At 43.2% G+C, this 22222-nt stretch overlaps 1 protein-coding gene across 1 annotated transcript in view; it reads left to right on the forward strand.

Moving 5' to 3' along the window:
- LOC106566949 (agrin) overlaps positions 1–22222 on the forward strand; it is a 408999-nt gene that overhangs the window by 354564 nt on the left and 32213 nt on the right. Inside the window, exons 24-32 of the mRNA XM_045692759.1 lie at positions 1025–1217; positions 3529–3744; positions 4202–4431; positions 8149–8283; positions 12441–12531; positions 14486–14650; positions 16708–16819; positions 18505–18516; positions 21761–21877. Coding sequence (XP_045548715.1) covers positions 1025–1217; positions 3529–3744; positions 4202–4431; positions 8149–8283; positions 12441–12531; positions 14486–14650; positions 16708–16819; positions 18505–18516; positions 21761–21877 — 1271 coding nt within the window. The remainder of the gene's footprint in view (positions 1–1024; positions 1218–3528; positions 3745–4201; positions 4432–8148; positions 8284–12440; positions 12532–14485; positions 14651–16707; positions 16820–18504; positions 18517–21760; positions 21878–22222) is intronic.

Consider the following 22222-nt stretch of genomic DNA (forward strand, 5'->3'; position numbering starts at 1 on the left):
GCAGACAGCGGATTAAAAGTCAGTTTACATTGTAATACTTCTGAAAGCCCACTTTGTAGTTTCGCGCACAACCTCCGGACTTTATAGCGTTCCCAGAAAGCATGGATTATGAAGTCGTTATTAGTTTGACATTTGAGACATGACTCTGCCATTGTGCTGTAGAATTTGTGAATTTTGCTCTTGTATAATATTCTATATATTAGTTTATACTGGATTAAGCATACATGTTTGTTAACTGTAATTGCGTTCGTTATGATCCAACTTCCCTTCCATCTTGTGCCAACATCAGTTCTTGGTTCAAACATTTTTTCTAAGAGGTTGGCAGATGGATAGGCTCTTTTCAAGTTTAAGTATATCTTATCTATCAAATGAACATCCTTTTCTGACTCAAATAAGATTCCCTCAAGGTTGCTCGGATGTACAAAAGATTTCAACTCAAAATGTTGTGATATATAACTTTTAAGTTGCATGTATTTGAAACTATCTTTATTGGTCAGTTTAAAATTACTTTTTAATTCTGTTACGGAAATACATTTATTTCCTGTTACCAAGTCATTTACTATGCCTTTAATGTTCCATGTGGACCAATTTATCTTTGAATTCTGAAAAGCTTTCCAAGGATTGTTCCATAAGGGTGTGTTTTTAGGGAGTGATATTGGTTCTTGTAGAATACTTTTCATTTTCTTCCATATTGTTATAGTGTTCTTTACTATGAAGTTAATGTTCTTAGCTTTATCCTTTGAAAATAGACATGTAAAAAATATTCTGGGGATGAACATGAGCATCTTCAATATGTACCCATTGTTTCTCTTTAATGCATTTAACTATATGTCACAAGTAAAGCCTTGGGTGGCAGATTGATACAATTCCAAGTCAGGAAGGTTTAAACCACCCTCAGACTTAGGAAGATGTAAAACCTTTATTTTTATTTTATGAATTTTATTAGCTCAAATAATTTTTTAAAGAATGTCATCGGTGGGATAATTGGTATTACCAAAAATAAATACCCCTCTCTTCTTCCCAGTGATCACATACTTCATCCCGTCATTCGGGGGTAAGTCCTATCTGGCCTTCGACACCATGAGGGCCTATCACACGGTCCGCATCGCCATGGAGTTCAGGGTGGCCGAGATGACTGGCATCCTGCTCTTCAACGGCCAGGATGGCAAGAAGGACTTCCTGTCTCTCACCCTGGTCAATGGCAAGGTGGAGCTCAAGTGAGTGGACGGGTGGAGGTGATAAAACAGGAAGTGACAAAACAGGAAGAGGTTCAGTTGTGTCAAAGGGCATTGATAGCAAGCTGTAGATCAGGCTGTCAAACATACGGCCCGGATCCGGCCCGTGGAGGTCTCCAATCCGGCCTGCGGGTGGTTTGAGTAAAAAAATGACATATACACTACATGACCAAAAGTATGTGGACACTTGCTTGTCGAACATCTAATTCCAAAATCATGGGCATTAATATGGAGTTGGTCCCCCCTTTGCTGCCACATTGAAAGTCACTGAGCTCTTCAGGCCATTCTACTGCCAATGTTTGTCTATGGATATTGCATGGCGGTGTGCTCAATTTTATACAGATGTCAGCAACGGGTGTGGCTGAAATAGCTGAATCCACTAATTTGAAGGGGTGTGCCAGTCCAGTTTCGACCCACCTACTCATTCAAGGGATTTTCTTAATTTTCTACTATTTTACACATTGTATAATAATAGTGAAGACATAAAAACTATGAAATAACATATGGAATCATGTAGTAACCAAACAAAGTTAAACAAATCAAAATATGTTTTAGATTTTAGGTTCTTCAAAGTAGCCACCCTTTGCCTTGATGACAGCTTTGCACACTCTTGGCATTCTCTCAACCAGCTTCACCTGTAATGCTTTTCCAACAGTCTTGAAGGAGTTCCCACATATGCGAGCACTTTTTGGCTGCTTTTCCTTCACTCTGCGGTCCAACTCATCCCAAGCCATCTCAATTGGTTTGAGGTCAGGGGATTGTGGAGGCCAGGTCATCTGATGCAGCACTCCATTACTCCAAATAGCCTTTACACAGCCAGGAGGTGTATTGGGTCATTGTTCTGTTGAAAAACAAATGATAGTCCCACTAAGCCCAAACCAGATAGGATGGCGTGTCGCTGCAGAATGCTGTAAGCCATGCTCGTTAAGTGAATTCTAAATAAATCACAGACAGTGTCACCAGAAAAGCACCCCAACACCATTACACCTCCTCCTCCATGCTTCACGGTGGGAACCACACATGCGGAGATATCCCTTCACCTACTATGCGTCTCACAAAGACACGGCGGTTGGAACCAAAAATCTCAAATTTGGACTCATCAGACCAAAGTACAGATTTCCACCAGTCTAATGTTTATTGCTTGTGTTTCTTGGCCCAAGCAAGTCTCTTCTTCTTATTGGTGTCCTTTAGTAGTGGTCTCTTTGCAGCAATTCGTCCATGAAGGCCTGATTCACACAGTCTCCTCTGAACAGTTGATGTTGAGATCTGTCTGTTGCTTGAACTCTGAAGCATTTATTTGGACTGCAATCTGAGGTGCAGTTAACTCTAATGAACTTAACCTCTGCAGCAGAGGTAACTCTGGGTCTTCCTTACCTGTGGCGGTCCTCATGAGAGCCAGTTTCATCATAGCGCTTGATGGTTTTTGTGACTGCACTTGAAGAAACTTTCAAAGTTCTTGACATTTTCCGGAATGACTGACCTTCATGTCTTAAAGGAATGATGGACTGTCATTCCCCGTTGCTTATTTGAGCTGTTCTTGCCCTAATATGGACTTGGTCTTTTACCAAATAGGGCTATCTTCTGTATATCACCCCTACTTGGTCACAACACAAGTGATTGGCTCAAACACATTAAGAAGGAAAGAAATTCCACAAATTAACTTTTAACAAGGCACACCTGTTCATTGAAATGCATTCCAGGTGACTACCTCGTTAAGCTGGTTGAGAGAATACTAAGAGTGTGCGAAGCTGTCATCAAGGCAAAGGGTAGCTACTTTAAAGTATCTCAAATCTAAAATATATTTGGTTTTGTTTAACACTTTTTTGGTTACTACATGATTCCATATGTGTTATTTTATAGTTTTGATTTCTTCACTATTATTCTACAATGTAGAAAATATAAAAAATAAAGAAAAACCCAGGAATGAGTAAGTGTGTTCTAAAACGTTTGACTGGTACTGTATATATAACTCAATATAAGTTAAAATGACTCAAATCAAATTGAAACTGTGTAGAAATGATTATGGACCTACATTCTAACAGTACCTCTATAAAAATCACATTAGAGTTGAGGGCAATTGATTATGAGAAATATAGTACCATAAATTCTCAACCAAGTTTTCCTTAGGTACATGTAGGGCAGTTAATCAGGTGTAGCTGGTGAAAAACAAATGCAGTATGGGCCAGTTTCCTGTATCCAGATTAAGCCTATTCCTGGATTAAAAATCTTCTTTCAATGCAGATACTCCATTGAACATATTATATAAAGATGATGGTTTGCTTCCCACCCCTAGGTTCAACACCGGCTCGGGCACAGGCACACTGGTCAGTAAAGTCCAGGTGAAGCAGGGTCGCTGGTACCAGCTGGTGGTGACGAGGAACCGGCGCAACGCCGTGCTGAGCGTGGACGATGAGCTCCACATCGAGGGCGCCAGCCCCCCCGGCACCGACGGCCTCAACCTGGACACACACCTCTTCATCGGAGGGGTGCCCGAGGACATGATGACAGAGTAAGGCCTAACATGAAGGTGGCATTAGTATAGTTGTATATTAGTCATGGTTGGAGAAAGGAGTTGTTGAGTTATATACAAACAGTACAGTACGGAACTCTCCGGTACCATATTGGTTTATTGAGACGCATACACAGTAAGCATTAGCAGAGTAAGCATTAGCAGAGCTGCAGGTATTGCTTTTTTCATATTATTTTATTGTTTTTTCTGTCCAGCACCTGTGTTTTATTTTTCCTATTTTTCACTAAGTTGATTTGAATAACTATTGAATGGCTGATGGTATATTATCATTCACACTCTTTGTCTCTCTTGCTCTCTGTCTCTCTCACTCCATGTCCCTCTTGCTTTCCCCCCTCTCTCACTCCCTCCCCTCTCTCTCCCTCTCCTCTCTCTCTCTCTCCCTCCCCTCTCTCTCTCCCTCTCCCCCTCCCGCTCTCTCCATCCCCTTCTCTCTTAGTGTGAAGGAGAGGACCTCCACTGGTACAGGTCTTGTTGGCTGTGTTCGCACGCTGGACGTCAACAACCTGGTGTACAACCTGCAGGAGAAAGGTGGCAACGTGCTCTACGGCACCGGCGTAGGCGAGTGCGGCAACAACCCGTGCCAGCCTAACCCCTGTAAGAACAGTGCCTCCTGCCAGGTCAAGGAGGCTGAGATGTTCCACTGCAAGTGCATCAACAGCTACTCCGGTCAGCCAAACACTTTTTCTTTCTAACAACAGGGTCGTAGTCATTTGGCACCAAACGGCTGAAAGTGGATCGCAACATCAAGGGACTACCTGGACTTGTCCATTGAGAAACGCCATTGCAACACGTTTCAAAATGTTTTTTGTTGCATGCCCTAATGAACATGACCCAGACTTCAGTTCTTGGCACCGTAGATTTGAGTTCACAAATAGTATTTGTTTTGAATAATTAAACTGCACTTGATTGAGCTTGCCTGGCATAATAGAACCAAATTACATAGTCCCCACAGTAGAAGTCTTCATGGATCACCCTGTACCTGAATACCCGGTCCGGGACCCGAGTGAGTCCGGATACAGAATTCTAAATAATGTCACAGGTCTGGGTCGGATCTGATATAATTTGTCACGGGTCTTGGGTATATGTAATTGAGAGAGAGAGAGAGAGAGAGAGAGAGAGAGAGAGAGAGAGAGAGAGAGAGAGAGAGAGAGAGAGAGAGAGAGAGAGAGAGAGAGAGAGAGAGAGAGAGAGAGAGAGAGAGAGAGAGAGAGAGAGAGAGAGAGAGAGAGAGAGAGAGAGAGAGAGAGAGAGAGAGAGAGAGAGAGAGAGAGAGAGAGAGAGAGAGAGAGAGAGAGAGAGAGAGAGAGAGAGAGAGAGAGAGAGAGAGAGAGAGAGAGAGAGAGAGAGAGAGAGAGAGAGAGAGAGAGAGAGAGAGAGAGAGAGAGAGAGAGAGAGAGAGAGAGAGAGAGAGAGAGAGAGAGAGAGAGAGAGAGAGAATCTTATTTATGTTGCTGCTCTTGCTTTTCACTTGAGTGGACCGTGGCATGTGTAGCTTGTGGTTGGCCAGTCAATGCTGCAATAGGCTACAGTCAGAGTCTCTCTCCATGTGTGGCAAAAGTTAGGAGCTATCTAATCACTGGAAGATGGAATTCAAAATTAAAGGAGAGGGATAGGCTTCAACGACCAAGAGCCAACAGGAAGGCTGCATCTTAACATTCTGAATTGGAGTTGTTGTTATTTGTAACTCTAGGATGAGAAAGCGCATGCACTGCATCCTCAGTTAGCCTAGCTAGCTAACATTAGCTATCTTAATTAGCTTCTCCCGGTTTGATGCAGTCAAGACGGGTACCACGTACTTATATTTGATGATAAATAACCTAACTTAGTCTACTTTAGCGCGAGTCGGCTTGGTTGGTTGCTGTCTCTCACTTCTCCCTCCCTCCTCACCTTGTCACTCGCTCACAGTATGGCCCCTCCCCCGCCTACTAGAGCGGCACCTCTCCTCCTCTTGCGCTTTATCAACTCCGGTTAATAAAGTAGCTTATAAAAATACTTTTTTGCTGCTTCCCCCACTCGCATCGGATCGAACCGGGTCTGGACCCGACCAGGTCTGTACGGAAAGGGTCTAATTGTCTTTGGGTCTGTTCGAAACGGGTCTCTAGATTACATTGTTTATTTATGCATATCGGGTCTGGGTGGGAAAGCCCCAGGTCCATTTCGGAACGGCTCCAACCTTTTGGACCCGTGATTACCTCTACCCCACAGTGCACTCCTCCTTGGGCTCAATCAACTGCTCAAAAGTATTTGAAAGCAAGCCAACACTATTTCAACCAATGTCTGAGGAATACACTGCAGTCAGGATTTAGCCATTTGACAAGCTCACAGCACGTTGCCTCTGTCTTGTTTAAGACTTGTCTGTGATTAGGTGTAGTGCAGTAAAGGAACCCATTGAAGACTATAACCAAATGCTCCCCATCGCCTGGCCTTTACCCCTCTCTCCTCTTTTACAGTGGTCACAGCCCAAGTGCAGTGTCAGGGGCGCAGTGAGAGTTGTTTCAGACTCTTCAAAGAGGTAGGGTTTCAGATGTTTTCCATAGATGGGCAGGGACTCCGCTGTCCTGACTTTAGAAAGAAGCTGGTTCCACCGTTGGGGTCCAGGACTGAGAAGAGCTTGGACTGTGTTGAGCAGGAGCTGCCTTACCATAGGGGTGGGAGGGCCAAGAGACCAGAGGTTTGAGCATAGCCTAATGCATGAAGGGGCAGTTCCCCTTGCTGCTCCATAGACAAGCACTAGGGTCTTGAAGATGATGCGAGCTTGGACTGGAAGCCAGTGGAGTGTGCAGAGGAGTGGTGTGACATGGGAGAACTTAGGAAGGTTGAACACAAGGCGGGCTGCGGCATTATGGATAAGTTGCAGGGGTTTGATGGCACAAGCGGGGAGACCAGCCAACAGAGAGTTGCATTAGTCTAGACTGGAGATGACAGGTGCCTGGATTAGGACCTGCACCACTACCTGTGTGAGGAAAGGTTGTACTCTTCAAAGCAGTGACTGCATGAGCAGGTCACTGCTTTGATGTTTGCAGAGAACGACAGTGTGTTGTCCAGGGTCAGGCCAAGGTTCTTTGCACTCTGGGAGGGGGACACCATGGAGTTGTCAACCATGATGGAGAGGTCTTGGAGCGGGCAGTCCTTCCCCAGGAGGATGAGTAGCTCTGTTTTATCGAGGTTGAGCATGAGGTGGTGGGCCAACATCCAAGGTGAGATGTCTGCCAGGCATGCAGAGATGCGTGTCGCCACCTGTGTGTCAGAGGGGTGGAAGGAGAAGAGTAGTTGAGTGTCATCTGCATAGCAATGATAGACGACACAATGTGAAGATATGACAGAGCCAAGTGACTTGATGTAAAGAGAAAAGAGGAGAGGGCCTAGAACCGAACCCTGGGGGACACCAGTAGTGAGAGCATGTGGTGCAGACACAGTCGACCTGTCAGGTAGGATGCAATCCAAGAGTTTGCAGATCCTGAGACACCCAACCCTGAGAAGGTGACGAGGAGGATCTGATGGTTCACAGTGTTGAAGACAGCAGATAGATCTAGGAGGATGAAAACAGAGGAGAGAGAGTCAGCTTTAGCAGAGCGGAGAGCGCCTGTGACACAGAGGAGAGTGTTCTCAGTTGAATGAGCCACCTTGAAGCCTGACTGGTTAGGGTCAAGAAGATAGTTCTGAGAGAGATAAAGAGAGAGTTGGTCAGAGACAAGAGAGAGAGGGAGATGGAGTAAGAGGGAGGGAAAGAGACGAGAGAAAGAGAGTGTGTGTGCGTGCGTGCGAGAGAGAGTGAGTAACAGGAGAAATTGATGAGAAAGAGTGTAATAGAACTCAGCGGGAGGGGTTAATTACAGCATTCTCCTCGCCTCAGGCAGCTCTGGCTACTTAAATAATGACAGCTGAATTGGGATGCGTCCTGGCTAGCGTAGGGCAAACCCAATTTAGCCATCCGGGAGCCATTTCAGCCACCTCTCCCACAGCCAGGAACCGTCTCCATACGCATGACTGCAAAACTGCAAGACAAGGTGCCTGGGTCTTTCCTTAATCTTTCTAAATCCTATTAGAAAAGGACCTCTATTACTGAGGAAATCATGGAATGAAGGGAAAATGGTCTGAAAGGCCTAGGTTGTATTAATTAGGGCATACCGGAGCAAAACGATTTGCAATAGAAAATGAACTTAATTGTCCATATGTTACAGAAAACAGCAGTAATTTGTCTTCTGCCCCATTCTTGTCTTGTTGGACAAGTTCAGGTAGTCCCTCCCTTTTTGTCATTTATTTCCCTTTTTAGTGCCTAATGAATACAAACCTGGTTTTATAAGAGAAGATGGTTTAAAGATTCTGTGGTTTGAGTTCTAACTTGGGGTTGTTTTTTTTTTTTTTTGTGATGGTGAAATATAGGTCCGACGTGCGCCGACACCCACAATCCATGCGAGCCTAACAGATGCCACCCATCGTCCCAGTGTCAGGTGCAACCAGAGGGAGGGTATAAGTGTGAGTGTCCCATGGGCCGCGAGGGACGCCATTGCGCGCAAGGTACTGGCACTTCTTTTTAAAGTTGAAAGTTAAATCCCCACTGCTTAACCTTTTGTGTCTGTGTCTGTGTTTGAGAGAGAGTGAGCGCATGTATCTGAGATATAAACTCAGCAAAAAAAGAAACGTCCTCTCACTGTCAACTGCATTTATTTTCAGCAAACTTAACATGTGTAAATATTTGTATGAACATGACAAGATTCAACAACTGAGACAAACTGAACAAGTTCCACAGACATGTGACTAACAGAAATTGAATAATGTTTCCCTGAACAAAGGGGGGGTCAAAATCAAAAGTAACAGTCAGTATCTGGTGTGGCCACCAGCTGCATTAAGTACTGCAGTGCATCTCCTCATGGACTCCACCAGATTTGCCAGTTCTTGCTGTGAGATGTTACCCCACTCTTCCACCAAGGCACCTGCAAGTTCCGGGACATTTCTGGGGGAATGGCCCTAGCCCTCACCCTCCGATCCAACAGGTCCCAGACATGCTCAATGGGATTGAGATTTTTTTTTTCACCTTTTATTTAACCAGGTAGGCCAGTTGAAAACAAGTTCTCATTCACAACTGCGACCTGGCCAAGATAAAGCAAAGCAGTGCGACACAAACAACAACAACACAGAGTTACACATGGAATAAACAAATGTACAGTCAATAACACAATAGAAAAAAATCTATATACAGTGTGTGCAAATGAGGTAAGATTAGGGAGGTAAGTCAATAAATAGGCCGTAGTGGCGAAGTAATTACAATTTAGCAATTAAACACTGGAGTGATCGATGTGCAGAAGATGAATGTGCAAGTAGAGATACTGGGGTGCAAAGGAGCAAAAATAATAAATAACAATATGGGGATGAGGTAGTTGGATGGGCTATTTACAGATGGGCTATGTACAGTTGCAATGATCTGTGAGCTGCTCTGACAGCTGATGCTTAAAGTTAGTAAGGGAGAGTCTCCAGCTTCAGTGATTTTTGCAATTCGTTCCAGTCATTGGCAGCAGAGAACTGGAAGGAAAGGCGGCCAAAGGAGAAATTGGCTTTGGGGGTGAACAGTGAAATATACCTGCTGGAGCGCGTGCTACGGGTGTGTGCTGCTATGGTGACTAGTGAGCTGAGATAAGGCGGGGCTTTACCTAGCAAAGACTTATAGATGACCTGGAGCCAGTGGGTTTGGCGATGAATATGAAGCCAACGAGAGCATACAGGTTGCAGTGGTGGGTAGTATATGGGGCTTTGGTGACAAAAACGGATCCGGGCTCTTCGCTGGCCATGGCAGAACACTGACACTGTTCATGTCTTGCAGGAAATCACTCACAGAACGAGCAGTATGTCTGGTGTCATTGACATGCTGGAGGGTCATGTCAGGATGAGCCTGCAGGAAGGGTACCACATGAGGGAGGAGGATGATTTCCCTGTAACGCACTGAGTTAAGATTGCCTGCAATGACAACAAGCACAGTCCGATGATGCTGTGACACACCGCCCCAGACCATGACTGACCCTCCACCTCCAAATCGATCCCGCTCCAGTGTACAGGCCTCGGTGTAACGCTCATTCCTTCGACAATAAACGCGAATCCGACCATCACCCCTGGTGAGACAAAATCACGACTCTTCAGTGAAGAGCACTTTTTGCCAGTCCTGTCTGGTCCAGCGACGGTGGGTTTGTGCCCATAGGCGACGTTGTTGCCGGTGATGTCTGGTGAGGACCTGCCTTACAACAGGCCTACAAGCCCTCAGTCCAGCCTCTCTCAGCTTAATGTGGACAGTCTGAGCACTGATGGAGGGATTGTGCGTTCCTGGTGTAACTCGGGCAGTTGTTGCCATCCTGTACCTGTCCCGCAGGTACGATGTTCGGCTGTACCGATCCTGTGCAGGTGTTGTTACACATGGTCTGCCACTGCGAGGACGATCAGCTGTCCGTCCTGTCTCCGTGTAGCGCTGTCTTAGGCGTCTCACAGTACGAACATTGCAATTTATTGCCCAGGCCACATCTGCAGTCCTCATGCCTCCTTGCAGCATGCCTAAGGCACGTTCACGCTGATGAGCAGGGACCCTGGGCATCTTTCTTTTGGTGTTTTTCAGAGTCAGTAGAAAGCCCTCTTCAGTGTCCTAAGTTTTCATAACTGTGACCTTAATTGCCTACCGTCTGTATGCTGTTCGTGTGTTAACGACCATTCCACAGGTGCATGTTCATGAATTGTTTATGGTTCATTGAACAAGCATGGGAAACAGTGTTTAAACCCTTTACAATGAACATCTGTGAAGTTATTTGGATGTTTACGAATTATCTTTGAAGGACATGGTCCTGAAAAGGGGGTGTTTCTTTTTTCTGAGTTTATAAAGCATGTCAGTACACTATGTACATCAGTCTGTGTTTGACTCCAGTATTTATATGTCGTATCATCACTACTTAAACTACAAACATTTGATTTAAAAAATAAAACACCAAGCTTATCATCCTACCTCAATGATCCAGTCAGGATTCAGTGTGGAAGATCTCCCACATTTTAAATGTTCCCTCTTTCCTCCTTCCCTCTTTTCTTCTCCGTGTCGTGCTGCTCTGTTTTTCCATCTTGATTCGGGAGAGAGATCAAATGCAGAGAGACAGGCCGCGCCTCCAGGGTCTCCGGCGCACAGCGGAGCACTGCGATTGGCCTATCAGACTGTTAGCGCATCGGCTTCATTTGTTACAGATCCTTACCATAGCCATTCTCCATCTCTCCTACCGGAGCTGCGTTTGAAGTATATCATTAGCACTTTTGTGATGTGTTTGCAACTGGTTTTCATTCTCTTTTTTCCTCCACCACCTCTCATTGAAATTCTCATGGATGTTTTCAGAATATAAAGGCTTGAGAATATTTGACTCAATGTATAACAATGAAGGTTGGTGTTCAAAAGTTAAAAGTCCATTGATTAGTACGTAGGCACACAGGCAAAGACAAACGTGCACAGTCTCGTTCATACACTCACACACACGCGCTTTCCTAACCTGACTGGGTCGACTAACACCTGAGGAGAACCGCCTCTCGCCTCACAGTAAGTCCCAGTTAGCAGGTGATTAAAATCAATTGGGGTGAACTGAAAATCATTGTGAGGGAAAGAGCATCTCACACTCTGAGGGCTTAAATTAAATCAATGAGATGACTAATGACATCAGTCCTCCCATGGTGATTAATGAAGAAGTCACTCAGCCTGAGTGTCTGGCCGACACAGGATCTGGATCACGTAACAGAACCATCATGCAGCCGAATATGCTTTAAGGGCTGTACTGGGAACAGTTAAAGACAGGATCTCTGAGATATAAATACATAATTCAGTGGCGTATGCGTTAAAGTCTGTACTGGGAGCAGTTAAGGCAGGATCTCTCAGATCAGGTAAGAAGACCTCATTCAGCTTGTGTATGCTTTAAGGGCTGTACTGGGAACAGGAAGCCCTTGGTAGACATAGTTATGCTTACTAATACTAAGTACAAGAGTGTTTTTCCTTAGTACTTGGCTGCTGTCCCCAATACAGCTACATAGAGTTGCTTCGCTGGAACTCGTGTGAGATTTTAGATTCCAACTGTCCATCTCCCTTTACCTTGTCACTCACTGTACCTTATGGAAGAAACATTGCCAGTCCTTTAAACCATAAGTGCAATTCTCTGCTCAAATTTGCTTGTGACAAGTAGTGTGTGTGTGTGTGTGCATTCAGCTAAAGAAACCGAAATCTTGTCCTGGTCCACTGGCTGAGTTCCGAGGTTGCTCTTTCCTTTCCTTATTATGACGGCAGCTTTGACGGCACACTTCCTTGTTGTGTCTGCAACAGTGCTCCTATTGTCCTCTCCGTCATTAGCCGTTTCCTGCACAATGGTTAATTAGCTTTCTCATCTCCATCTGCCTCCCCTCCCTGACTCAGTTAGCTAATCCCGACTAATTACCAAAGAAAAGAGCCTCGCAGCCCTAAACTGTCTGTGTGTTTTTGTGTGTGTGTCTGGGTGGGTGAAGACGAGGCCACCATTGTTATCCAAAATGGACCGCCTGGGTGGGTAGCACTGACTTCAGCCAATGTGCCCCTGACAGACTGCATAAGCCTTCTTACTGTCATAAGCGTGCATAGTGCTATCATAAGGATGACATAATGCCTGTTGTAATGCATTCCATTTGTGTTTCATCTTCAGTGTCGGACAAGAAAGGGGTCTACATGCCGTTCTTTAGTGGAGACTCTTACCTGGAGCTGAAGGGATTGCACACCTACGGTCACGATCTCCAGTAAGTCAAATGCACATTTCACCACACACAGACATACAGACACAGACATATACTCACACACATACACTCCACGCATTACATGCACAACACCATATGTGTCCACAAAGACACCGTCACTGATATTTGAGTGTATTCTGGTCCTGTATCGTAAAGGCATATTGATCTCCAGGAGTAGGTACACAGGAGCTGTGACTTGATGTAATGGCAGATAGATACTTAAAGCTGTGCCTCCAGCAGGACAGGTCTTGTGATGAATTGAATATAATTAAATGGAACAGAACAGATAATTGTCCTCCTGCTTAGAAAGAGTATTCAATAGAAATATAATTTATTAAATGTTTATGTTGTCCTCTATGGTGGGAATTATTTTCAGTCTTGTGTAGGTTACACAAAAGAACACACAAGTACAGCTATCGTCACATACAACATTGTTACATTATGTAAAGACCAGATAGACATAACAGTAGACAGACAGGCATGGTAGGCGTCCCGTCAACGGGACAGTTGTAAATCATGCAGCGCCTTGTGTCACGATTGCAGATTTTAGAGAAACAACAAATGTCGGTACATATAAGTGTGTGATATTGGCTGAAAGCTTAACTTCTTGTTAATATAACTGCACTGTCCAATTTACAGTAGCTATTACTGCGAAAAAAATTCCATGCTATTGTTTGAGGAGAGCTCCTAACAACAAAATACTTTTTTCACCGCGATAGGTTTGATAAATTCACCTCTGAAGGTGAACTGTGTACTTACATTCTGAAATCTTTGATTTATCATCCAAAGGGTCCCAGAGATAACATGAAGTGTCGTTTTGTTAGATAAAATCCTTTTTCATATCCTAAATAGGTCCATATAGCATGCACAATCGATTTTGTATTTCCACTCGTTCAATTTGCAAAGAAAGGAATCTGTGAAAATCTTACCTTTTAACGTTATTTCAACCAGTTAAATCACTTTCGTATTTATTCCTCAGAGATCCTAGAACGTAACCAGACTTCACAATATCATTAGAAGTGTAGTATATCCTATAGGACACCATATTTGGTCAGAGAGCGACACTTTCATGGCATGCCGAGGACGCGGGCGGTCTTCACTTGAACGACTCTAACTTTGTCAAATTAGCACCAATCGGGGTCAAACAAAGCTAGCTAGATGGCCAATGAGCTGGGATTTACGGGAGTATCCGGAAACCCTGTATCTGTTGTAAAATGTAGCTACTGACCTTGTACGACAGCATGCCTTTTCATTTTGGGCAAAAATTATAAGAATATTCAGAGTTATGATGTTATGAAAACTGGTTGTTTTGCAAATGTTGAACATAATATGGCTACTAATACTGGAAAAGCTAAATCAAAGTCCAAGTATACAGATGTGACGATATTCTTGCAGAAAAATTTAATATGAATGCAAATGTCTCCTTCACGATTTGCCCAAATGTACGTGGGTGACTTAACACTAAATGTCATGTCATTCACTCATACTTCAAGTTATCTGTCTGAAACTTTGCACATACACTGCTGCCAACTTGTGGACACCATCGGAATTACAACCAGAGTGATGGCTGGAACTGGGACGTTTCTGTTGCATTTCAAAGATGGTGGTAGAAAAAAAAATGTTTTTTTTTTCTTTGTATTTTCTTCTACCAGATATATTGTGTTTTATTCTCCTACATTCAATTCACATTTCCACAAACTTCAAAGTCTTTCCTTTCAAATGGTACCAAGAATATGCATATCCTTGCTTCAGGGCCTGAGCTACAGGCAGTTAGATTTGGGTATGTCATTTAGTTTTAATACCAGGTCTGGCCTCCATTCCGCGATGGTGTTTGTTTACCATTGTTGCTGGTCTTCTGTCTGTTGTTTGTTATGTTTAGTCTGGCGCTTGTTTACTATTGTTGTATGTGTTTTTGTCTGTGCCTGGTTGTTTACTCATGTTTGTGTTTTGTCTGCAGCTTAAAGGTCAGCATGACGGTGGTGCTCATGGCCAACGAATCCAACGGCATGATTTTCTACAATGGCCAGAAGACTGACGGCAAAGGGGACTTCATCTCCCTTTCCCTCAACGACGGCATCCTGGAGTTCCGCTACAACCTGGGCAAGGGCCCAGCCGTCATCAGGTGGGCACCACACTAGAACGCCGTAGTGACGCTAGTCTGAAACCCCATGGTGACTCTAGTCTGAAACCCCATGGTGACTCTAGTCTGAAACCCCATGGTGACTCTAGTCTGAAACCCCATGGTGACTCTAGTCTGAAACCCCATAGTGACTCTAGTCTGAAACAGCATAGCGACTAATCTAGATCCCTATGTTGACTTAAGTCTAGAACCCCATAGTGATTCTAGTCTAGAAACAAATAGTGGCTCTAGTCTAGAACCCCATAGCAACTAATCTAGAACCACATAGCGACTCATGTCTAGAACCCCATAGTGACGCAGGTCTTAACCTCTTACATCTAGACGTTCCGCTAGCGGAACACCTGCTCCAATATCCAATGATGGGCGTGGCGCGAATGTACAAATTCCTCTAAAATCCGAAAACTTCCATTTTTCAAACATATTACTATTTTACAGCATTTTAAAGACAAGACTCTCGTTAATCTAACCACATTGTCCGATTTCAAAAAGGCTTTACAGCGAAAGCAAAACATTAGATTATGTCAGCAGAGTACCCAGCCAGAAATAATCAGACTACCCATTTTTCAAGCTAGCATATAATGTCACAAAAAACAAAACCACAGCTAAATGCAGCACTAACCTTTGATGATCGTCATCAGATGACAACCCTAGGACATTATGTTATACAATGCATGCATGTTTTGTTCAATCAAGTTCATATTTATATCAAAAACCAGCTTTTTTACATTAGCATGTGACGTTCAGAACTAGCAAACCTCCGGTGAATTTACTAAATTACTCACGATAAACGTTCACAAAAAACATAACAATTATTTTAAGAATTATAGATACAGAACTCCTCTATGCACTCGATATGTCCGATTTTAAAATAGCTTTTCGGTGAAAGCACATTTTACAATATTCTCAGTAGATAGCCTGGGATCACAGGGCTAGCTATTTAGACACCGACCAAGTTTAGCACTCACCAAAATCAGATTTACTATTAGAAAAGTTTGATTACCTTTGATGTTCTTCGTCAGAATGCACTCCCAGGACTTCTACTTCAATAACAAATGTTGGTTTGGTCCAAAATAATCCATCGTTATATCCAAATAGCGGCGTTTTGTTCGTGCGTTCCAGACACTATCTGAATGGTAAATAAGGGTCGTGCGCATGGCGCATTTCGTGACAAAAGATTTCTAAATATTTCATTATCGTACTTCGAAGCATGTCAACCGCTGTTTAAAATCAATTTTTATGCCATTTTTCTTGTAAAAAAGCGATAATATTCCGACCGGGAATCTGCGTTTCGGTAAATAGAGGGAAAAACAGAAAGACGGGGGCGGCCAGTGCACGCGCCTAAGCCCACTGTCCCCTGATCGGCCACTTGACAAACGCGATAATGTGTTTCAGCCAGGGCTTTGAATTACGTCATTCAGCTTTTTCCCGGGCTCTGAGAGCCCATTGGAGCCGTAGGAAGTGTCACGTAACAGCAGAGATCCTTTGTAATGGATAGAGATGACAAAGAAGGCCAAGAAATGGTCAGACAGGGTACTTCCTGTACAGAATCTTCTCAGGTTTTGGCCTGCCAAATTAGTTCTGTTATACTCACAGACACCATTCAAACAGTTTTAGAATCTTTGGAGTGTTTTCTATCCAAAGCTAATAATTAAATGCATATTCTAGTTTCTGGGCAGGAGTAATAATCAGTTTAAATCGGGTACGTTTTTTATCCAGCCGTGAAAATACTGCCCCCTTGCCATAACAGGTTAAACCACATAGCGACTAATCTTTTAGCCCATAGCAACTCTTGTCTAGAACACCATAATGACTCTTATCTAGAACTCCATAGCAACTCTTGTCTAGACACCTATTTATTTTCATTTTACCTTTATTTAACTAGACAAGTCAGTTAAGAACTAATTCTTATTTTCAATGACGGCCTAGGAGTCCTTGTTAACTGGGTTATTGTTGTCTCTTGATTTTGGATTGTACTTGTGTGTGTTGCTTTGATACGTCCCTGACCTCTTGGCTCGTTTGTGTCTGCTCCTCTCATGCAGGAGTAAAGATAAGATCAAGATTGATGTGTGGAACACAGTGAATCTGGAGAGGGCCAGTCGCAAGGGAGAGATCAACATAAACGGAAAGGACCCAGTCAGGGGAGAGTCACCGGTGAGACAGAGAGAGCGAGCTAGCATGCTAGGCTAATCATGATTATCATGATTTATGATTAGCCTAGCTATTAGCATGCAAGGCAAACTGGATATGAATATACTCTGCATAGCTGCTAGCATGCAAGGCAATATCCAGCCTTGCTTCTGCTTAGCCTGCGCTACTGTGTGTTTGTGTACATGCGTGTCACTGTAGCACCACATCCTTGGCCATGCATATATGCCCTTATCAATGGAGCTGTTCAACTCAGTGCACTCTTTACTCCCAGAGTGCACTGATGATAACACACCAGAGCAGACTCTGCAAAACGCTTCCCTAGTTGAGGTCGTCCATAAGGGCATACACGCTACCAGGGTTGTGTTTGAAAACACGTTCCACTGTATTCTGATAGCTCGTCAAGGTAAGAAATAGTACGCTGGAGACAAGCGATCTCTGATTTGGAAATGTCTTCTTTCCCTCCTTTTTAGAATCCTTTTTATCTGCCATCTTTGCATCTGCTGAAATGCCTACACAGAAGTATGATCTTGTTCTTATTTGCTGCAGTCCCGAAAAACAACCTCTATGGCCTGAGTGGTATACACCCATTAGTATGACTTTACTTATTCCTTTTAGCTCCTAGTGATGCAAAGGTCCCCAATAATGCAGCCCGTTAATATGTACATGCAAGTTTTATTGTCACATGCACAAGTACAGTTATTATCATTATTACATTATTTTAACCCATGCTCTTAAATTCTAGGGAGATCGATATATAGATGGAGAGATGGGAAAAATAAATAATGATAATCAAGCAATAAACCAGGTTCATGGGCCTAAGTGAGAGCAATCTAATAGCCAGATACAGTATGTCTGCAAGTCATCCAATTATATTAAACAGTGTAATTTGTGATTAGGAACATGTACACCCGCATGCAAGTCAACTCCAAAGCCACCGCCTCCAGAATGCGTGCTGTCACTTTTTCTCTCTTTTCTTTTTGTCTTCCCGTCCTCCGTAAAGTAATTGTGTTTCCCTACTGCAAAGGAGGCAGAAAATCATATTAAAAGACGAGAACAGGGAGAGGATGAGAAAGATAGGGATGAGTGGAGGCTAGTGATGGAGGAGCTCAATGCATGGGGAGGCCCCATGCAGGATATAGTTGGCAGCTAATTTTCTCCTACTCCTGCATTTACAGTGAAGATGGGAGCCAGGAAGTCCCACTGCACTCAGAGAGCCTAGCATCTTTGATATAGATACCTCATATAAAGTTATTATATTATACCTGGGATGGGAATTTCTGTGATTCAGGACATCTAAAAACAGAATATTTCAGTAAAATCCAGAAGGAGATTTTAAAAAGACAAAATTTCACGTCAAATCCATGCATGCTTTCTCACACAAACCGAAATAACACTGTCTGCATTGGCTGGCTATATGGTGGATCCAAATTATGTTTGAGCCACAGCTGCAACTTCCTTAAGCACAATTTTTCTTTCTCATTTATTTTCAGTGGCAGCCTTTCTGTCTTGTCCATGAACTTCAGGCTTCACAGTTTGTGTTGTGTTTTGCGGTTTTATGTTGGTCCGGGGTGTGTATTTGAGCGTGTGTGTTGCCTGTTTCTCCACACACCAACGTCCGTTGATCTCTCTCTTCTGATAACGTTTTTCCCCTCCCGTGTTCTTTTCTCTTGTGCTGTCTGGAAACTAAGAAATCACGCAAGGTAATAAGACAAGTCCCATCCACCTCCTTTGACATAATTCATATCTCCACTTTCAGCTCCAATTTCAGTTCGCCACTTCTCATCCCCATGCACCACCATACGACAGTTATTAGACTATAGAACTGACAGGGGAAAAGGGTCTGTATTTAGTACTACCATTTCATACACTGTACCAAAGTAGAGACATTTGTTAAAGAACTAGGTTTGGCTTTCACCTCAGTCCATCTGCTGTGGAGGCGGAAGGAGGGAGTGAGGGAGGCAGTTTTCTTTCTGACTGCCATTGTTCCTCGCAACAATGAAACTTCTTAAGGCCCTTTCTCACCAAGTCCGTTATTTTCGTTTGAAAGATTAAAAAAAATTTTTTATAAGAGTGTGTCTTGTTTATGACACGGTTCACACCAATTGTGAAATACTGTACTGCCGCTATCCGTCACTTATTTATTCGGAACAGGTTCTATTTTTGTGTCTTTCACATGTGAAAATAAGCTGTTGACCAATAGAAATTGTTATCTGGGACAGTGCCAGTCAGGCGACGCACTGACAAGTCTGTGGGCTCATTGTGTGAATGAAAGAATTAATTCATTAATTTCACTCTGCCAGTTTTTTACATTTGCAATGCTTCAGTGGAGCATGGTAGCAATTTAGCCAAATTGCTATACATCACTCTCGCCATTCAATCTTCCCCGCCAGTTCAATGCCAACGATTTAGCCGATTTTCTAGCCATTCAGCAAGCAAGGGGATCGATCAATGCTTCTCTCCTTGAATAGGCCTACGCCTATCAGTAAATATAAATACATTTTAAACTGTATCGTTGGTCAATATCTAAATATAGAGGCTACTCGTTCAAGAGCTAGAGAGAGGGGGAAGAGTTGCCAGGGGAGTTGCCAGGGGAGTTGCCAGTGGAGTTGCCAGTGGAGTTGCCAGTGGAGTTGCCAGTGGAGTTGCCAGTGGAGTTGCCATTGGAGATGTGTGAATTGCACAAGGAGTGAAGATAGAGATGTGCAAGTTAAGTTAGTTAATATATGAATGCATAATTCGTGTAGCCTATACATTAGGCTATGTATTATATGCCTGCTAAAGTGAATCTAGGTGACCATCTGCCAGAGTTGACCTTTTTCAATAAGTGGTTGCACAGATTTAGATAAAGCACTCAAATGTAAAATGTAGTGTTAACATATCCACCCGTTGCTTCACAAAAATGTATCAACGGGTGATCGTTAGGCTATGGATAAGTTGTGTGCATGTGTTTCTATTTTCTAATGGTTGTCAATTACATCTTCATATACCCTAAATCACAGTTGTCTCTATATCTCCCCCTTAAAACTTTCCTCGTCAATTTACGTGATAGGCTACATTGATTTAGCATTATCCTATAGACTCGTTTTTTAATATCCTACAGAAGTGATTTGAAGCTAAGGCAAGGTAATTGCAGTAATACATTTTTGGGAAAGGAGAAACGGGATTTGCTTATCCTCATTTTTTCAGTAGCATATTATTTTTCCAGTAGCCTACTATATGATTTTCTTCTCATTAAATGTGTCTCTCTAGCCACTTTGAACAAGGAATTGCCTTTGAGAATGACCTCAGCAGCGTTGATGTTATTCAAATTCTTCGGACTTGGTGTGAATGGTTTAGTGTGTCAAAATCGGAATCTGTATTTTTGGGGAATTGGGATGAAAAGATCGAAACGCAGTTGATGAGAAAAGGCTCTGTTGATGAGATATCTCACCGGCTCTGTGTGGCAGTCGAGAGCGAGAAGAAGATCAAGGAGAGAAGAATGAGAAAGAAAGTGAGGTGCCAAGCCGGGCTTTTCTTTTGTCATCAACATTCTCTTCTCAAAAGAGAAACAAAACGTTCTACATCATCAACTCACTCACTCACTTGATCACTTACTCAATCACTCACCCATAACAGCACTGGCATTACCAGCAACACCCATGCCATTAGATATACTGGTGTGTTACCAGAGTTAAGAGTATATCATTCCAATTCACTCCTATTCAGGAATCTAATATGACCTTTCAAATTGATAGAAGCCATGTTTATTATATGATGGCCAAAGTACAACTTCATAATAATGGACTGGATATATATATCCAAATCGTTTTACAATGTAACTGGGAGAATTGCATGTCAACTTGTATCGAATACAGGTTGAGTTGATCCCAACCCTTTACTCTTCACTTGAGTAATGCCTTCAGCTAAAGTGGGCACTTAGTCCTTCCCACAAGAGGCAGCCATAGCTGGACTGTAGGTGACCCACCTGACTGGGCTCTTGGAGCCCACTCCAGGTGCACCACACAGCCGTGGGGTTAGCGAAGCCCCACTGGCCTCCACCCTCCAGCTCCCATCTCAAATAGAAGCACAATCCCATGCCAGCTCTCAAACACAACCCATGTTTACTTGGCAACTTCCATAATTTTTACACCAATTACCTCATCTTTTCCCTCTGGTAATTACTGGCCTACATAGAAATAAATATCCGCAATTCCTCCCCAAGAGGGGGCCTGTACTTTCTCTTTCGTAATTGAAGTCAATTCCCCTGCGGGTTGCTGGATGAACCTGATTTCATGGTCCTCCACCACACAAATTAACGGCCAATTATAGGCTGCTGCTCGCTCGGCGCCGGAAAGGTCTTCAGTACAATCACTCATTCATTAGAGAGACTTTCATAAAATAACGGCATCCATATCGTCACTGCAGCCGCACCAGCTGACTTTCTATTGTAGCCCTTATGTTTTGTACCAGATAACAAATAATTGACTGCTTGGAGAGTTGCACAGAAATCAATTATATTTTATCAAGTGTATTGATGTGGGAAAGGAGGTAGCACAGTTAGTGAATTGTCCTTTATGCACTATATAGATATATTTCTTTCAAAGGAGAAATCTTTTTCGCTGGGACAGCTATTAGTCTCATTGTGCTACTGTATGGCTCAAAAACAAAAAAACTGGTCTCATTTGAATCAAAACAGAAGCGATTGATCAGGTGTGGTTCTAGTCCCTGTGGTAGGGTTCTAGACCATGTGGTAGGGTTCTAGACCATGTGGTAGGCTTCTAGTCCTTGTTATAGGGTTCTAGTCCCTGTTATTCTAGAGTTCTAGTCTGGTAGGGTTCTAGTCCCTGTTATGGTAGGGTTCTAGTCTCTAGTAGGGTTCTAGTCCTTGTGGTAGGGTTTTAGTACCTGTGGTAGGGTTCCATACCCAGTTATTATAGGGTTCTAACACTTGTGTCCTATCTCCAGAACCAACACACTGCTCTCAACCTGAAGGAGTCTCTGTTCGTGGGTGGTGCTCCTGATTTCAGCCGGCTAGCGAGGGCCGCCTCGCTCAAAGATGGCTTCAAGGGGGCCATTCAGAAGGTGAGTATCCTGTCCCCACACACACTATTCACACAAAGGCAGATATTTTTTGCCAGACACCCTGTTCAAAAGGTTGTGCAAAAGTTTCTATACATTTTACCAATTATCAACAACTATAAATGATTTCATTTAAAATAGGTAGGTTTTTGACATCTTTTAACTGTGACACAATGTTGAATCCACCTTAGGCATGGATACATATATTTTGGCACGATTTAGTGATGGACAATAACTATCATCTGCCTAAACATGATGACCTTTACAGTGACCCCAATTATTGTAAGGTCAGCTGTGTCTGAGTGTTGTTTTAGTGTTGTAGGGCGAGAACTGTACTTGATACAGTTT

The sequence above is a fragment of the Salmo salar genome, chromosome ssa13 (genome assembly GCF_905237065.1).
Source record: "Salmo salar chromosome ssa13, Ssal_v3.1, whole genome shotgun sequence".
Lineage (NCBI taxonomy): Eukaryota > Metazoa > Chordata > Actinopteri > Salmoniformes > Salmonidae > Salmo > Salmo salar.